At 39.6% G+C, this 17,171-nt stretch overlaps 1 protein-coding gene across 1 annotated transcript in view; it reads left to right on the top strand.

Annotated features, from left to right (window-relative positions):
• rod (rough deal) overlaps positions 1–17,171 on the top strand; it is a 75,894-nt gene that overhangs the window by 35,434 nt on the left and 23,289 nt on the right. The window contains exons 18-22 of the mRNA XM_071676261.1: positions 3,228–3,348; positions 7,045–7,179; positions 9,316–9,686; positions 11,824–12,047; positions 14,392–16,337. Coding sequence (XP_071532362.1) covers positions 3,228–3,348; positions 7,045–7,179; positions 9,316–9,686; positions 11,824–12,047; positions 14,392–16,337 — 2,797 coding nt within the window. The remainder of the gene's footprint in view (positions 1–3,227; positions 3,349–7,044; positions 7,180–9,315; positions 9,687–11,823; positions 12,048–14,391; positions 16,338–17,171) is intronic.

Genomic DNA, 17,171 nt, shown 5'->3' on the forward strand with positions numbered 1-17,171 from the left:
GCTATGGATAGAGTTGTGCGCAGGAGGATGGATGTGCTGGAAATGAGATGTTTGAGGACAATGTGTGGTGTGAGGTGGTTTGATCGAGTAAGTAACGTAAGGGTAAGAGAGATGTGTGGAAATAAAAAGAGCGTGGTTGAGAGAGCAGAAGAGGGTGTTTTGAAATGGTTTGGGCACATGGAGAGAATGAGTGAGGAAAGATTGACCAAGAGGATATATGTGTCGGAGGTGGAGGGAACGAGGAGAAGAGGGAGACCAAATTGGAGGTGGAAAGATGGAGTGAAAAAGATTTTGTGTGATCGGGGCCTGAACATGCAGGAGGGTGAAAGGAGGGCAAGGAATAGAGTGAATTGGAGCGATGTGGTATACAGGGGTTGACGTGCTGTCAGTGGATTGAATCAAGGCATGTGAAGCGTCTGGGGTAAACCATGGAAAGCTGTGTAGGTATGTATATTTTGCGTGTGTGGACGTGTGTATGTACATGTGTATGGGGGGGGTTGGGCCATTTCTTTCGTCTGTTTCCTTGCGCTACCTCGCAAACGCGGGAGACAGCGACAAAGTATTAAAAAAAAAAAAAAAAAAAAAAAGTAATTAAAGCCTTGCATAGGGTGAAATGTGGCAAAGGGACAGATGTGGTTGGAGTTTCAGATCCAGTTTCTCAGGTAAGGGGTTAACAGTCTTGTTGAGTAGTTAGTCAGGCCCTCCAGTGTTCATTTGGCCCAAGGTGAGGTATCTGAGGATTGGCAAAAATGCATGTATGCTGCCTTTTCAGAAAGGCAGGGGAAGCAAATGCTCAACTTAAAGATACAAGCCTGTTGAGTATGCATGACAATGTGCATGGAAGATTGGTTATTGAAGGAGTTAGGGAGTTGTGGTGTGCCGACAGCATGAGATTAGAGCAGAGCAGTGTAGCTTTAGGAGAGGTTGACGAATTTTTGTGCAAAATATTTGGAGAAAGAAAGGTAATTGTATGCAAAATTTACGGATCTAGAGAATTTATATGATAGGAATTAGTAGGGAGGATTTGTAGAAAGTGTGATGAGAATGTTGGGTAAATGGAAAGTAATCAGATGTAGTGAAGAGTGTTATTGGGGAGATTAAGCTCTGCAGTTAGTTGACAAGACCTGCGTGAGAAGAGCAGATCTTGCAGATTATTTATTTTCTACACTCACTGAGGATATAAGAGTGTCAGTGTTTTACCAAGGCTCCTAACTACTTAACAGATCTGATATCTACCACACAGTTGATACTGTCTGTAAGGCATTGTTCAAGAGAAGGATTAATTAAGTAAGAATTTTTAACAGTACCAGTCACTGGCATAACCTGAGCAGTAGACTATTATAAACTGTTGAATGCCTTTTTTTTTTTTTTTTTTTTTTTTTGAAAAGAATGTTAACCTGGGAAAAAAATGCAGCTTATCAAGTAACGTGTGCTCCAGCAATGCCTGGTTACTATCTTTTATGCTCACCCATGTATACTTGTGCACACCCTTCTTTTTAAGCCTTGTATTACCAGTCACCAATCCTTTGTCAGCTCACAGCTTTACAAGCTGCTTTGCCATTTTCATTCACCTTACTGAATACCCCCATTACCCCCCCTCTCACCCCACCCCACCCTGATTGTATTCTCAACTGCCATATTACTCACTTTTTTACATAAATTACCCATCACTAATACTCAGTCTCTTGTTTCAAAACTGTTGATGCACTCACTCAGCTTCTCCCAAAATATTTGCCTCTTCATTTTTCTTCTCATGACCAGGTGCATAAGCAGTAACAGTCATCCAACTCTCATAATTCATTTTCATTTTTATCCAGAGTCTGAAGCTCACTTCCTTACACTCTTTTACACATCCCTACAACTTCTTCAGCAGTGGTGCTACCCTTTCCTCAACTCTCACCTCTCACTAATCCCACTCATACATCTAGACATTACCAAACCATTCTTATCCCTTACTCTTGAGCTTTATTTCACTTAGAACATTCAGGTTCCTTTCTTCAGACATATTACCTGTTTCTCCTTTTTTTCCATCTTTGTTACGTCTTAACACTTTCAGATACCACTATCTGAGCCTTTGAGGAGAATAAGCACACTTTGCTTGGCTCCTGTTCCATCTCAAAAATTGAAATAAAAGAAGGGGAGAGTTTCTGCCGCCTTAGAATTTTTTTCTTCTACATTTCAGTAGTTAGAATGAGCAAGCAAATCATGATATGAATTATGTTTTACTGCAAAGGTTATGTATGGAAAAAGAATTGGGTTTATTGATTAATGATCTCTGGTGACCTAAAGCCAAATGAGCAGTACACAGAAGCATTAAAAGGGCAAACAAAATTGTGGGACTCATGGATAGGGATTTTGAATTTAAATCTATGAAAATTATCCTCACACTTTAACTTTTGTTGGTGCATCCCTTCATTGAATGCTGTGCTGAGTTTTGGACTCCATCTCAAAAAATTATAGACAGATTATAGAGAGCACTGTAGTGAGTTACCAAGATGATTCCCAGACTGAGAAACACATCCTACCTGAGCTGTCCAAACAACCTAAATTTGTTTTTCACAAAAACTAAGTTTGAGGTGATCTGATTCAAATAGTCACAGTTCACGATGGATACAGACTTGCAGGCAAACATTTTACCTCAAATTAAGCAAAATACTTTTTTCTCTACAGGAGAAATACAATTTACATATTAAAGAAATTGAAAGTAGTATCATAGATACATTTAAGAATAGACTCAGTGAATACTTTACTTCAGGTCCATGACTGATGTTATTTGCACCTCCATAGTTACATGCAAAGTTTGCAGATTTTTCCCTTTGAATCATATGTCGGCCTTTTCTTCTCTTACCACACCAATCAGTGAGATGCTGATCTCTTCCATTATCACTAATAGCCTCAAAAGGACCAACTAGTCTGTTGCTGTTTGATTTTCTTTGTTTTTATTGTTGTTATTGTTATGGTAATATCCCTGGGTAAAGAACAAAGAAAACTAGCAGCATAACTTCTCTGTGTTGTAGATGGCAAGTTAGAGCAACAAGAGCATGGGACTTAAAATCCTCCCCTTATTATCATTGTCTTGAAGTAGGAGCAGACAGAGGAATAAATTGAGGGTGTTTTCCTAATGCTGTCTTGTTGAGACAGATAACATGATCACTGATATGTAGAAAATATTGTTTTTTCTGTTTAAGAAAATATCATTTTGTTGAAATTGATGTTTTCTTTAACAGGAATTTGGATGGTGTAAAGGAACTTTTACATGGATTGAATGACCACCTTCAAAGACAAGCTTCTCAAAAGTTGATTGCTTATACCACACAAACACTCATGTTTTCTCCAAGAGGGCAAAAGGTAAAGTATGATGATTTTCTGTTTATCTTTAAGCGTTTTGAAGATATATGGCCCTACAAACCTTTTCAAGGTGTCCACGAGTAGCTTCTCATTTCCTGTCTCAGTCCATTGACAAACTTTGACTCATTTGTACTACATCATTCCAGTTTTTTCTATCCCATGCACACCTCTAACCTTCCTGCATGTTCAGGCCTCAATCACTCAGAATCTTTTTCATTCCATCTTTCCATCACCAATTTTGTCTCCCCCTTCTGCTTGTCCCCTCCATTTTTGACTCAATTACCTTCTGTCACCCTCTCCTAACTCTTTCTTTCTGTATGTCCAAACCATTCAAGCATTCCCTCCCTAACCACCCCATCCATAAACAAATTAAACAACCATGGGGGCATCACACACCCCTGCCGCAGACAACATTCAACAGGAATCAGTCACTCTCCTCTCTTCCTGCTTGTACACTTGCCTGACATCCTTGGTAAAAACTTTTCACTGCTTCTAGCAACTTACCTCCCACACCATATACTCTTAAGATCTTTTAAAAAGCATCTCTGTCAACCCTGTCATATATCCTCTCCATATCCATAAATGCTACATACAAGTCCATCTGTTTTTCTAAGTATTTCTCACACACATTCTTCAAAGCAAACACCTGATCCATACATCCTTGACTACTTCTGAAACCACACTGCTCTTCCCCAATATGATGCTCTGTATATGCCTTCACCCTCTCAGTCAATACCCTCCAATACAGTTTCCCAGGCATCCTCAACAAACTTATACCTCTGTAGTTTGAACACTCACCTTTATCCCCTTTGCCTTTGTACAGAGTCACTATGTATGCATTCCGCCCATCCTCAGGCACTTCACCATGATCCATACATACATTGAATATCCTTACTAATGAATCAACAACACAGTCATCCCCTTTTTAATAAGTTGTACTGCAATACCATCTAAACCCGCCACCTTACTGGATTTCATCTTCAGAGCTTTCACTACCTCTCTTAACCAAACCATTCTCCCTGACCCAATCATTTTGCACATCACCCTGACCAAAATACCCTATATCTGCCACTCTATCATCAAACACATTCAGCAAACCTTCAAAATACTCACTTCATCACTTCCTGTTATTACTTCCTCACTTTCCCCCTTCACCGATGTTATATTATTAATTTATTAATTTTATTGTACTTTGTTGCTGTCTCCTGCGTTAGCGAGGTAGCGCAAGGAAACAGACAATAGAATGGCCAAACCCATCCACATACACATGTATATACATACACACACATATACATACCTATACATTTCAATGTACACATACATATACATACATAGACAAATACATACATTCTTTCTTTCTTTTAAACTATTCGCCATTACCCGCATTAGCAAGGTAGCGTTAAGAACATACACGTGCATATTCATACTTGCTGCCCTCAGCCATTCCCGTCACCACCCCACCACACATGAAATGGCACCCCCTCCCCCCGCATGCATTGTATTATTATATTTTTTTTTTTTTGCCGCTGTCTCCCGCGTTTGCGAGGTAGCGCAAGGAAACAGACGAAAGAAATGGCCCAACCCACCCCCATACACATGTATATACATACGTCCACACACGCAAATACACATACCTACACAGCTTTCCATGGTTTACCCCAGACGCTTCACATGCCTTGATTCAATCCACTGACAGCACGTCAACCCCGGTATACCACATCGCTCCAATTCACTCTATTCCTTGCCCTCCTTTCACCCTCCTGCATGTTCAGGCCCCGATCACACAAAATCTTTTTCACTCCATCTTTCCACCTCCAGTTTGGTCTCCCTCTTCTCCTCGTTCCCTCCACCTCCGACACATATATCCTCTTGGTCAATCTTTCCTCACTCATTCTCTCCATGTGCCCAAACCATTTCAAAACACCCTCTTCTGCTCTCTCAACCACGCTCTTTTTATTTCCACACATCTCTCTTACCCTTACGTTACTTACTCGATCAAACCATCTCACACCACACATTGTCCTCAAACATCTCATTTCCAGCACATCTATCCTCCTGTGCACAACTCTATCCATAGCCCACGCCTCGCAACCATACAACATTGTTGGAACCACTATTCCTTCAAACATACCCATTTTTGCTTTCCGAGATAATGTTCTCGACTTCCACACATTCTTCAAGGCTCCCAGAATTTTCGCCCCCTCCCCCACCCTATGATCCACTTCCGCTTCCATGGTTCCATCCGCTGCCAGATCCACTCCCAGATATCTAAAACACTTCACTTCCTCCAGTTTTTCTCCATTCAAACTCACCTCCCAGTTGACTTGACCCTCAACCCTACTGTACCTAATAACCTTGCTCTTATTCACATTTACTCTTAACTTTCTTCTTTCACACACTTTACCAAACTCAGTCACCAGCTTCTGCAGTTTCTCACATGAATCAGCCACCAGCGCTGTATCATCAGCGAACAACAACTGACTCACTTCCCAAGCTGTCTCATCCCCAACAGACTTCATACTTGCCCCTCTTTCCAAAACTCTTGCATTCACCTCCCTAACCACCCCATCCATAAACAAATTAAACAACCATGGAGACATCACACACCCCTGCCGCAAACCTACATTCACTGAGAACCAATCACTTTCCTCTCTTCCTACACGTACACATGCCTTACATCCTGCATTAGAAACGCCATGCCAGGAGCAGATGAAGAAATTCCTCATCCACTCACATTTATGCTCTTGCTATTATGTTTAGTGCACCATAACTACAGCTCCCTTTCCACAAGCAGGCTTCACAAACCTTTCCATGGTTTTCCCTGGACACATCACTTGACCTAGTTTAGTCCATTGAGAGCATATTGATTGTTCCAGTTCACTCTATCTCATGCATGCCTTTCACGCTGTTGCATGTTCAGGCCCTGACCGTTCAAAATCATATACATTCCATTCCTCCATCTCCAGTTTGATCTCCCCGTTCCCCTTGTTCTGTCCACTTCTGACACACACATCCTCTCTGTCAACCTTAACTCATTCATTTTCTCCATATATCCTGACTATTTAAGTGCACCCTTTTCCAGCTTTTTCAACCACACTCTTTTCATTATCACACATTTCTCTTACCCTTTCATTACTTACTCAAACCTCCTCACACCATATACTTTCCACAAACATTTCATTTCCAACACATCCACTGTCCCCTGCACAGCCTTGTCTATAGCCCATGCCTCATATCCATGTGATATTGTTGGAACTACTATTCCTTCAAATATAACCATTCTTGTCCTTCCTTTATCTCTTCTCATATGTATGTATATTAGATGAATCTCTAGGCAGAAAACCATTAGTATCCATGACTTACCATGTATAGGTTCATTCAGAATAAATTGTTGCATTAGTAAGTAAAAGCTGTGCTTTTTGAAGGATATTGGCTCCCCCGATATATATTAATCTTGAGAACTTTAAATTGTTCCATTAGATGTTCTTAAAAGAGATCCATGTTATCATGGAATGTCAATACATAACAAGAATATAGTTTATGTAAAAGTATGGATTGTGTCAATGACTGTAAGATGTATATTGACTTCTCTCATTCAATGTAATATCTAGGTGGTGTGCAAAAATATATCATAATAGTTATGCCTATAAATAGAATCTTTCAGTAATTGATTTTAACTTCTTTTTAATTCTTTAGGGCCGTGATCTTCATATGGCTATAACTGGTGGCGTGGTTGCACTTGAATGTATCTTAAGAAAATGGTATCAACCAACTGGAACACCATCTGATGAGAAATTCTTCACTATGATTCATAATCTTCACACTTTGCAGGTAAACTTGTCTGTCTATTTGATGCAGTTGATATCCAGAAACCTTAGTTACATATGTAAGTTCAGGGAAGACAGTGATGTACTAGGGAGAAGTGCAAGTGAGGAGTTGTATGTTCAAGGAAAAAACAACAGGTCAAGAGGAAGGTGCAAGAGCTGAAAAAGAGGGCAAATGGGAGGTTGGATAAGTGAGCATCAACAAATAAGAAAATATTTTGGAAGGAGGTCGATAGTGAGAGAAAAATAATGAACAGATTTGGATATCGGTTAAGGGAGCACATGGGTATGTGGTAACAAGCAAAGATGAAGTGAAAAGGAGATAAAGTATGTTGATGGATTGGTGTTTGGTGTCAGGTGGCAAGTGTAGGGTGCTTTGGTCTGGGAGGTATACTTTTTTTTTTTACAACTATTATGGGTAAATTGTATGGAAAAGAGGTGATTGAGCGGATGGTGGCATGAACAGAGCATTAGACTGGAAAGGAATATTATGGTTTCAAGAGACATGGAGGATATGTGGATTAGGTGTTTGGTCAGAAGATGTGGATGAGAAAAATTTGGAGAAGCAGAAGAATTTGTATGTGGTATTAATGGATCTGAAGGAAGCATATGATAGGGTTGATAAAGATGCCATGTAGAAGGTCTTACAAATATATGGTGAGGGAGGAAAGGCATGAATGTGAGTAGGAAGAGAGAAGAGTGAGTGGTTCTAGGAGAGGGTTGGTCTCTGGCAGGGGTGTGTGATGTCAACATGGCTGATAATTTGTTGTAGATGGGTGATGGGGAGGTACATGCAAGGGTCTTGGAGAGAAGGGTAAGTATGCAGTCTTAAGGAGTTGAGGAGACATAGGAAGTGTCATTTGTTGTTTGCTAACGACAAAGCACTGGTGGTAGATTCAAGTAAGAAACTGCAGAAGTTGGTGTCTGAGTTTAGGAGGGTGTGTGATGGAAGAAAGTTGAGAATAAATGTGAATATAAGCAAGGGTAGTAGGTTTAGGAGGGGAGAGGGACAGGATAGATGGGGTGTGAGTGTGAACAAAGAAAATGTAGAGGATATGAATTATTTTAGATACCATGGAGTGGACATGGCAAGGAATGGAACCTTGGAAGTGAAAGTATAGGTGGGTGGGGGGTGTTCCAGAAGTACTGAGGAATGTATGGGATGAGAGATTACTATCTAGGAGGATGAAAATGGGTATGTTTGAAGGTTTAGTAGTATAGACAATGTTGTATGGTTGCGAGGTAGGGCTATTGATCAAGATGTCCAGAGGATGTGTGTGTTGGAAGTGAAATGTTTGAAGGTTTGATCAAGTAAGTATTGAAGGGTAAGAGAGAGGTTTGGTAATAAAAAGATTATGGTTGAGAGAACAGGATGTGCTGCATTGGTTTGAACATATGGAGAGAATGAGTGAGGAGAGGTTGAAGAAGAGGACTTGTGTCAGAAATGGTAGGAACAAGTTTAATAGGGAGATCAAATTGGTGATGGAAGGCACAAGTTAAAAAGATTTTGAGTGATCCTTTTTGAGTATGCTCTCTTGTTCACATGACATACTGCAGAAAAGAGAAATGTTGGGTTTGAAGATTGAAAAATGTTTTTCTCTGTCATAGTGTCCCTTGAGCATTTTTTGTTGGTTTTCGTGCTCTCTCTGGTTTTGCCTTCTTTATGAAACGTATTTTCTCTTTATCATCTATGATTGCCTTGAGTTGGTGCTTACTATCTGTAAAATGTGAGCTCTTGAGTAGCTGATTGAGGGTGGGTCAGCAACATTATTCTGTTGGTGATTGCTGATTGGTGGAGATGCAGACTCAAATCATGAGTGAACAGCTGCAAATACATAATGGTTGAAAGCGGAAGGAGACTGAAATCTGTTGCCTCCTCTACAAATATGAGAGGAGGCTAAGTCCAAGAAAGACCCATACATTCCCAGGAAATATTTTTTTTAGTTTTTCATTTTTCAAAAACATATATGTACTTCAGAGATATTTTTACTTCTGTTCTCACCTTGAAACCTGAACCTTATTATATATGTATTAAGATTTTGTATCCCCTTACCTGGTTGCCCATATAATTGAAACAAAGCAAACAGCATAAAGAGCAAGCAAGATTATCTGTATAAAGGAAGTCTCCGGTCATTTTTTGCAGGTTCACTATGGCATTTACCCAACCTTGGGGGAATTAGAAGACAAATTTTCATGCAAGAAGCTGCTTAAGGAACAAGTAATAATCTGGTACAAGGAACAAGCTCAAATGTGGAATGATCAACAAACATCGCCATCATCAGTAGACCAGGATGAGAGTAGCAAGAATAGCCAGCTTAAAGGATTTTGCTCTGAAAAGTTATCTCACATTAGAAGTCCTTTTAATGATAAGGTGGAGGAAAATTCTTGGAGAGGATTAAATCAGCTGCAACGGTTTGCATCGCTGTTAGGGATTTCAAAGGGTGATTTATTATCCCTCTTAGCCACATTAGCTGGCAAGAATAATAGATATAAAGAAGCCATTCAATTTTGCCGGTAAGTCTCTTATTTTTCTCGTTTGTATTAGGTGTTGGATAATTAATGAAAATTTAAAGTAATCCTGTTTAATTTAATATTCTTATTTTCCTTGCCGTTGTATGTATTCACCTCCAGGATAGTCCCGAACCCAGCAGAATGTAGCATCAACAGAATTCACTGGGATAAAAAAAGTATGACCCAGGTATTCTCATGATGTACCTACCAACCTACATAACCTACATCATACCTCATATGTGCAGAACACTGCTATCATAGTTTGGAGTGTATTCAACTAATACTAAGACAGCTGTCAATTTTCATTTTTAGGAACAAAGCTGGAATTATCCCTTTGACATAGACCCCAGCACCATAGCAGTGGTCTTAATACATTTTTGGAAACAAAGTTTGAACTCTTCCTTTGACGTAGTCCCACAGTAGCACATCTGTAGCTGGAACTATCCCTCTAACATCATGCTTCCATCCTACATCCATAACAGGAAGTATCCCATTAACTTAGTCATCATCTCATCTACTACATCTCTTATGCCTGTTCCAAGTGGAACTCTCTCAAAGGGGTGGCATGATAACAGTCTCCATAACTAAAGAACTCCACTGCTGTTTCCTAGCCTCTAGTGCCTTACCCTTAACAGATCACTGGCAGATGGCATGTCTAGCACAGTGTTTGCAGAGGCTCCTACCTAATGTTCGTAAAAATTACTACTATCTAATGCTCCTGCCTACTACTGCTACCTAATGGTCCAGCCTAAATGTTCCAACCCACTACTCTATCTGCTACTCCTACTATCAAAAGGCAGGGCTAGTGCATAGTGCTCTGCAGGAAAATCTAGAGTTACAAAGAATGAGCTGCATGAGTTAAGTGTTGTCAAGTGTTACATATGACCGGGAGAGATTGTATGTTTGTGGACAGAATACCAGTAGTCCTCATGTTAGTGAAGCAGAAAGAAAAGACAGCTATCTGGGTTAGAGGAGCGCAACATAACAACCACTAAAGTGCTGGCTTACAAAGATGTCAGTTGGCTTAACTTAGCAACCCCCATAATACATTCATAATCTGTTTGTACATATTCAAGGCTACCCTCATGTAACACTGATAACAAAAATATCAAAGGAGACAGGTAGGCCAGCAGCCATCTGATTCTTGAAGTCAAAGAGGGAAATCATATTAATGAGAAGTAAAATTTTGCACTGGGTGCCCTGGCTGGACAAATCTTCAGGTACTGTCATCTGACAGTTCTTTCAGAAACATTGTTTGAAGAATATTTAATGAAATGTGGGTCCCTTGAATTGTATTTGCAATAGGTAGAAGATGGTATGCAGTCACTGACCTGGGAGGTTTCTTACGGGTTCTGTCTTCCTGGGTATTGGGAGAGTTAGTGACAACTACGTAGTGAGCCAGCACTTCAGTGGTTGTCAAGCTGCACTCTTTGACCCAGGTAGCTGTCTTTTCTTTCTGACTCACGCACATATGGACTGCTGGTATTCTGTCCACAAACATACAATTTCCTTGTCATGCATAACACTTGCCAGCACTGACCTCATGTAGCTCATTCGTTGTGAATCTGGATTTTCCTTTAGTAAGCGCTATGTGCTAGCCCAGTGTTTTGGCAAAATGGTAGGAGAATAGAAAGAATTAGTAGGTAGGAACTTTAGGGAGGAGCATTAGGTAGAAGCAGTAAGTAGTAACATTAGGCAGAAATATTTGGTTTAAATAGTAGTTAGGAACATTAGGCAGGAGCATTTGGTACAAGTAATTGGTAGGAACATTAGGCAGGAGCTTTTTATAGTATACTAGTCCCAGCAGTGTTTTATGGGTGACCAGAGTGCTAGCTATTCCAGTATCTTGGAATGTTCCTAAATATGCTTTTGAATTCCATGTTCCCATATTTTATGATAAATTCAAATATCTTTAAATATATAATTGATTTTTATTCCATTCATGTTCACCCTGTCCTGCCTTAGAAAGATAGTGCCAGGAGCAAAGAAAAGCCTCATTTCTTCATCCTTTCTTTAGCTGTCTTGTTTAACATTTTTCATTAATTCAAATGTTTTCTGTTTTTGGGTCATCAAACTGGATGAAATGATGTTTGCTTATTCTCACATGATTGATTTGTGGATTCATCCCTTTGTTTAACAGTGAGATCATGACCGATCCAACCATGCTGGATTGCACAGGAGTTTTATATGAGGTAGTCAAGCTCATTATTGAACAGCAGCATCCACAGATTGTTGGACAGGTAGATTCTCCACCTCTCAATTCCACAGCAGTACAAGAGAGGAATGCTTGTATTAAGTCTCATGCAGATCTGATAAGAATCATCCATGAACTTTTGTGTTCAGCCATGACATCTGCACATCCAGGTTAGTGTAAGGAATGTGAAATACATTTGTTAAGTAGTTATGTAAAAGCACTGTGATTCATATATCATAATAAACTAGCCTCTCTCAGTCACTCATGTACTTGGGGGAAAAAATGAACTGTTCCCTTTGTCAATATTGATTTTTGTTTGTTTATGTTGAAACTGCGGAGTATATGTGTTGTGTGCCAAATTTGAAAAGTTGACATTATCCTTAAGATTTTTTTTATTGTAATATATAATTTTTTTCCTGTTTTTGTGGGATAGATCATGTGTATTCAGCCTCTTTTCACTCAAACATCCTTAATGAATATTGCTAAATGCTCTCAGTTGTTTTTTGTTTAATTCTTACCTCTTCTTTAATATCTGTGCCTGGACATGTGGTCCTTGAATCTTAACTGATGAAGCATCTGCTTGCACTAGAATTGTGTATGACCAGTGTGAACTTTGTGAATGCTTATGAATCAGAAAATATATAGCTGTAATTTTTAGGGGATATTATTGAAAATGCCTTGAGTATCAAGGGCAGAGATGGTAGAGATCAAAGGAAACATGATTTTCAGTTTGCAGGTAAGTCACCCATGTCACTGGCCTTTCCACACCACTTACTCCACCCATGCTCAGTTGCCCTCCCTCAACTGCTTAAGTCATGGCATACCTTAAAAAGAAAGAGAGTATGTTTGTGGACATAAGATAATGCCACAAATATGCTGGCTGTTCTTATTTCATGTTGAAAGCTCCAGTTAATCCAAGATCCACATTGAAGCTAGGACTTATTTGACTCATGAAAAGAATGAAAGAGAGAGATATGAGGAGAGAAAAATTTTTAAGAAGTTTTGTAGGATGTGGAAGATTTGCCTCTCAAAAAGGGACTGGTTATGATTTTTGGGAAAGACATGAGAGTAAAGAATCCAGAACTATAGTGTATTGAAAGAAACAAATACTACAACACTGAGTTACCAACAGCCATTGCAATGACTATTGTTCTCTCTGGCTGATAGGTAATAAAGTAGCATTGGCACATGAACCACTAATCAGGATTTAATTTTCAGTTTTTTATATGTTTTCTTCCTCAGGAGAATATGACACAGTAGAGTCTCAAAAGATATTATATTCTGCAGTGGATCAGGTTCCTGATTGGTTTTCCCTTAGCCAAGCTCCACCTACCAGTCTTGTTCCCATTGTAGCCCCTGTATAACTCCCAGCTACTTTCTTGATGTTATCCTCCATAGAAATATGGGTACCTTCCAGTACAGCTACATTTTACAAGAAGATAACATCAACACAGTAGCAGGAAGTTACAGGTGGGCTACTGGCCACCAGATTGGTCAAGAGCTTGGTCAAATACAAGTGGGCATGCAAGAGGAACTGCTGATCAGGGAGCACTGCACCCCAAAGTGACTGGAAACTTGATCCACGGTCACGAGATATAAATCCATACGAGACACTTTTGTTTTGTTATCCTGAGGAAGACAACTATCGAAATGTTAATTAGATCTGTATTAGCAGCTCATGTCTGACTGCTGCCTTACTAGCAACAGTAGTCATGTGATGCAGCAGGTTTCTGGGCATGATATAGTCTGGTGAATGGTAGGGCACACAAGCAGCCAGCTCTCAGGAAGAGAAACCAAATGAATGTCTACTGAAGAGGAAAAATGAACCAACACTAGCTTTGGGCAAGTGGGTCAAGTTGTGTGGTTAGAGTGAGAGACTTGATAAGTTGGATTGATTTGGACTTTCTCTTTTAGTTATGTAAAGATAGAACCTTTCAGATGAGAGAGCAATACTTCAAATAAGAATGAATTAGTAATTCACTTAATCAGAGCAGTTGTTCAGAAGAGAGGAATTTATGGCAACTGAATAGAACTCCCTATTTCTGAGAGGCAGTCAGTTTTATACGTGTGATCTGAGGTTTCCAAGATATGTTAGATTTTATAGTGATACTAAGCATGTTTATTCTAGTGAGTTTGAGAATTGCAGATAAATTAAAGTAGAGGAGAAAGTTGTAAGGTGTTTCAGAAAGAAATAGGCAGCATTTGGGTTTTAGAGGCATTAAACTTAACGAGATGGCATCTACTCCACTGGATTATCCTGTCTGAGTCTGAGTTTATAGTGGAAGTTATGTTGAGACAAGATGCAGCTCAAGCAAGAGAGAATGGAACAAATTTTTAGGAAGTGGAGGAATTCAGCATTGAGTTGGATGTGAGTCAGGCCTTTTCTTCGTCTTTTCATGCCATTACCTTGCTAACGTAGGAAATGGCAAACAGGTATGAAAGGAAAGAAAAAGATATAGCTGACATTTATATATGTTTAATATATTTATATACATTTGTTTGATATTTTCACAGACTTTCTTAAACAGCTGCTGGAATTGGGAATTTGGTGCCAGCTGGGTGAAACATTGTACTCTCAGTGCCATGTGGAGGGTGTGTATACCCGGACTGATGACTTGGAAAGCAAGAATCCTTACACTATATGGAAGTTTAGTGCTCTGTTTGATGATGCTAGTATGCCAATTGAAGATAGTTTTGTCACTTCACTTATGACACAAGCCATGGATGCCTGTGTGAATTCCCATCATCCTCAGACTGAAACTTTTATTCCATATAAAAGCAGCGAAGAGAAACTTAGCATGTTACAGAATGAACATGTGACTAGTAATATGCAAAATCTTGTCTGTCATCTTCGTGAACGTGGTCAAGACTTACTTGCTTTCTCCATTTGTTTGCTACCGGTACAGCATCACATCATTTCAGATAACAAGGCAACCTTAGCTGAATACATACCAAATTGGCAGCAGGTATTTACCATACTTTTGAAAATTATTGGTAGGACAAGGCCTGATGTGACATTAGCAGTTAGTGTGCTTATATTATTGACAAAAAAGGAAGCTCTAAAAGTGCTTAATGAACTTATCAAAAGATTTGGTTTTGATTACAATAGACTCATATCTGTTGCTATTATAGGAAGAGACTGTTGCACATTACATGGACTTATAGAGGTCAGGGAACAGTTTGAGGTGCTACTGAAGAGAGCTCAGTGGGGTAAGCGTTTAGGTGACATGAATGTGTCATTCAAGGAAGCATTCAAAGGAGAATCTGTAGCTTTGAATAAAGTTATGAGTGATCTTGTATCTCACCCAGAATGTTCTTTCTCCATTTTATATGATTATTGTAATGATTTCTGTTTAGATGTGACTGATGCTCTGCTCTGTTATCTAAGGACCACACTTCAAACCTGGTCACCTGAGTTACCTACAGAAGAAATTCAGCTAGGTGGAGTATTTCATATTGAACCTCCACGTCCTCTACTCTCCAAGTGCCAAGCTATTATTGCTGAAATTAATGACAGGTCTCTCTTGCAGCAGGTGCTTATAACAGAATTAGATATGCTCAGTTCATACAATTATGAGCTTATCGAATTAGTATTACAACAACTAGTACTTCTTGAACAGGATTCTCAAGAGTTAGATATGCTGAATCGTGGATTAGATGTAGTCAGTTTTCTTCGAGTGTATGCAAGGCAAGCTTTGCCTAGCGATACAGAAGTGGATGAATGGGTCAGCACCCATCCTCAAAGTCTAAGTCCTCCAGATATTGCAAAGTACCGTCTCCCTTTCCATGAACTTTTTAAACGAAGTAAATCTGTTATGAAAATAATTGAAGCAGAATTAAATGTGTCAACTGTGGACATTTGGCTTCAGGCATCCCATACCTTGAAATTAAGTGCAGATCAGTTGTGTATGGTTGCCACACAGAATACAGTCTCAAGAGCTCTAGAGCAAGAGGCATCTGAAAGATCAAAAAGAAACATTGCTTTAGGATCTTCAGAGTCTGGGAGTGTCAGAGCCTCGCAGTGGCAAGTGTATAGTAGCAACAGTGCTTTGTTAGCACGTGTTCGCACAGTAGTTAGTAAGATACAACATGATGAACTAGCAACTGCTTGTGCCAATTGGGTTGTAAATAGACTACCTCCTGGAGCTGATAAAGTGGAGGCAGCAGAGAAAAGCAAGTTTTTGGCTGAACAGTGGCAGAAACACAGCTCAGATCCAAAGGCAGTTGAGGCATTTGTACGTATGAATGATCGACACCAACAGCTGGCTGTTGAGCATGCTTTGCATAAACATTGCTTGGCAGAACCTCAGTACTTGGCATTAACTCGCACACCATTAGAGCTCATCTTCACTCTTTATCAGCATCCCAGTCTGGACTCCATGGCAACTCTTGGTACTCATTCCATGCCAGACATCAGTGGCTGTGTATTAGACATATGCGACATCGTTAATTGTAGTCAGGTAAGTGAGAAAGAAGTATATTTTATCATTGTTCACCAGTCACTATATAATACACTTGTCCATTTGGGCAAGTGTATGCTATATTTTCCTGTTCAGTTATATTTAAGATTCAAAACTTTTGTATGAAATCACATGCTTTTGCTTAGGTTAACTTTCATATATAACTGAAGAAGTATTAATTGATAATTGAATATCCTGTCTTATAAACTCCCATTATGTAGAAATACTCCACTTCTTCCAAGTTCCCTCTGTTTAAACTCACACTGCAAATGACATGCCTCTTTTCAGTGCATAATATAATAACCTTGCTTTTATTTTGATTACTCAAAACTCTCTCCTTTAACTCATTTTCCCAGGCTCAGATGCCAGTTTCTATAATTTCTCACTTGAAGCTGCCACTAGTGCCTGTCATCAGCAAACTACAACTGACTCACTCAGGCTTCCCTACTCCCAGCAGAGTGCTTATCTGCTTCTCTCTCAAAGACCCTTGCATTCACCTCCTTCACTTCACCATCCATTAATCTGCACATTCTTCCTTTTGTACTTGTTCATTGTTTCTTGCATTAATGAGGTAGTACCAGGAACTGACAAAGGCCTCATTTCCTCACATTTGTTCCTTAGCTGTCTTGTGTGATGCACTAAAATTGCAGGCTCCAGAGACCTTTATGCAATTTCACCCAGCTGCTTCACATTCCCTGGTTCAGTCCACTGACTGCATGTCACCCTAAGTGCACCCCATCACTCCATTTCATTCTTACATGGGCATGCCTCTCACCTGCCAGCATGTTCAGGCCCCAAGTACTCAACTTTTTCACTTCATCCTTCCATCTCCTG

This window comes from Panulirus ornatus, chromosome 22, assembly GCF_036320965.1.
Source record: "Panulirus ornatus isolate Po-2019 chromosome 22, ASM3632096v1, whole genome shotgun sequence".
Taxonomy (NCBI): domain Eukaryota; kingdom Metazoa; phylum Arthropoda; class Malacostraca; order Decapoda; family Palinuridae; genus Panulirus; species Panulirus ornatus.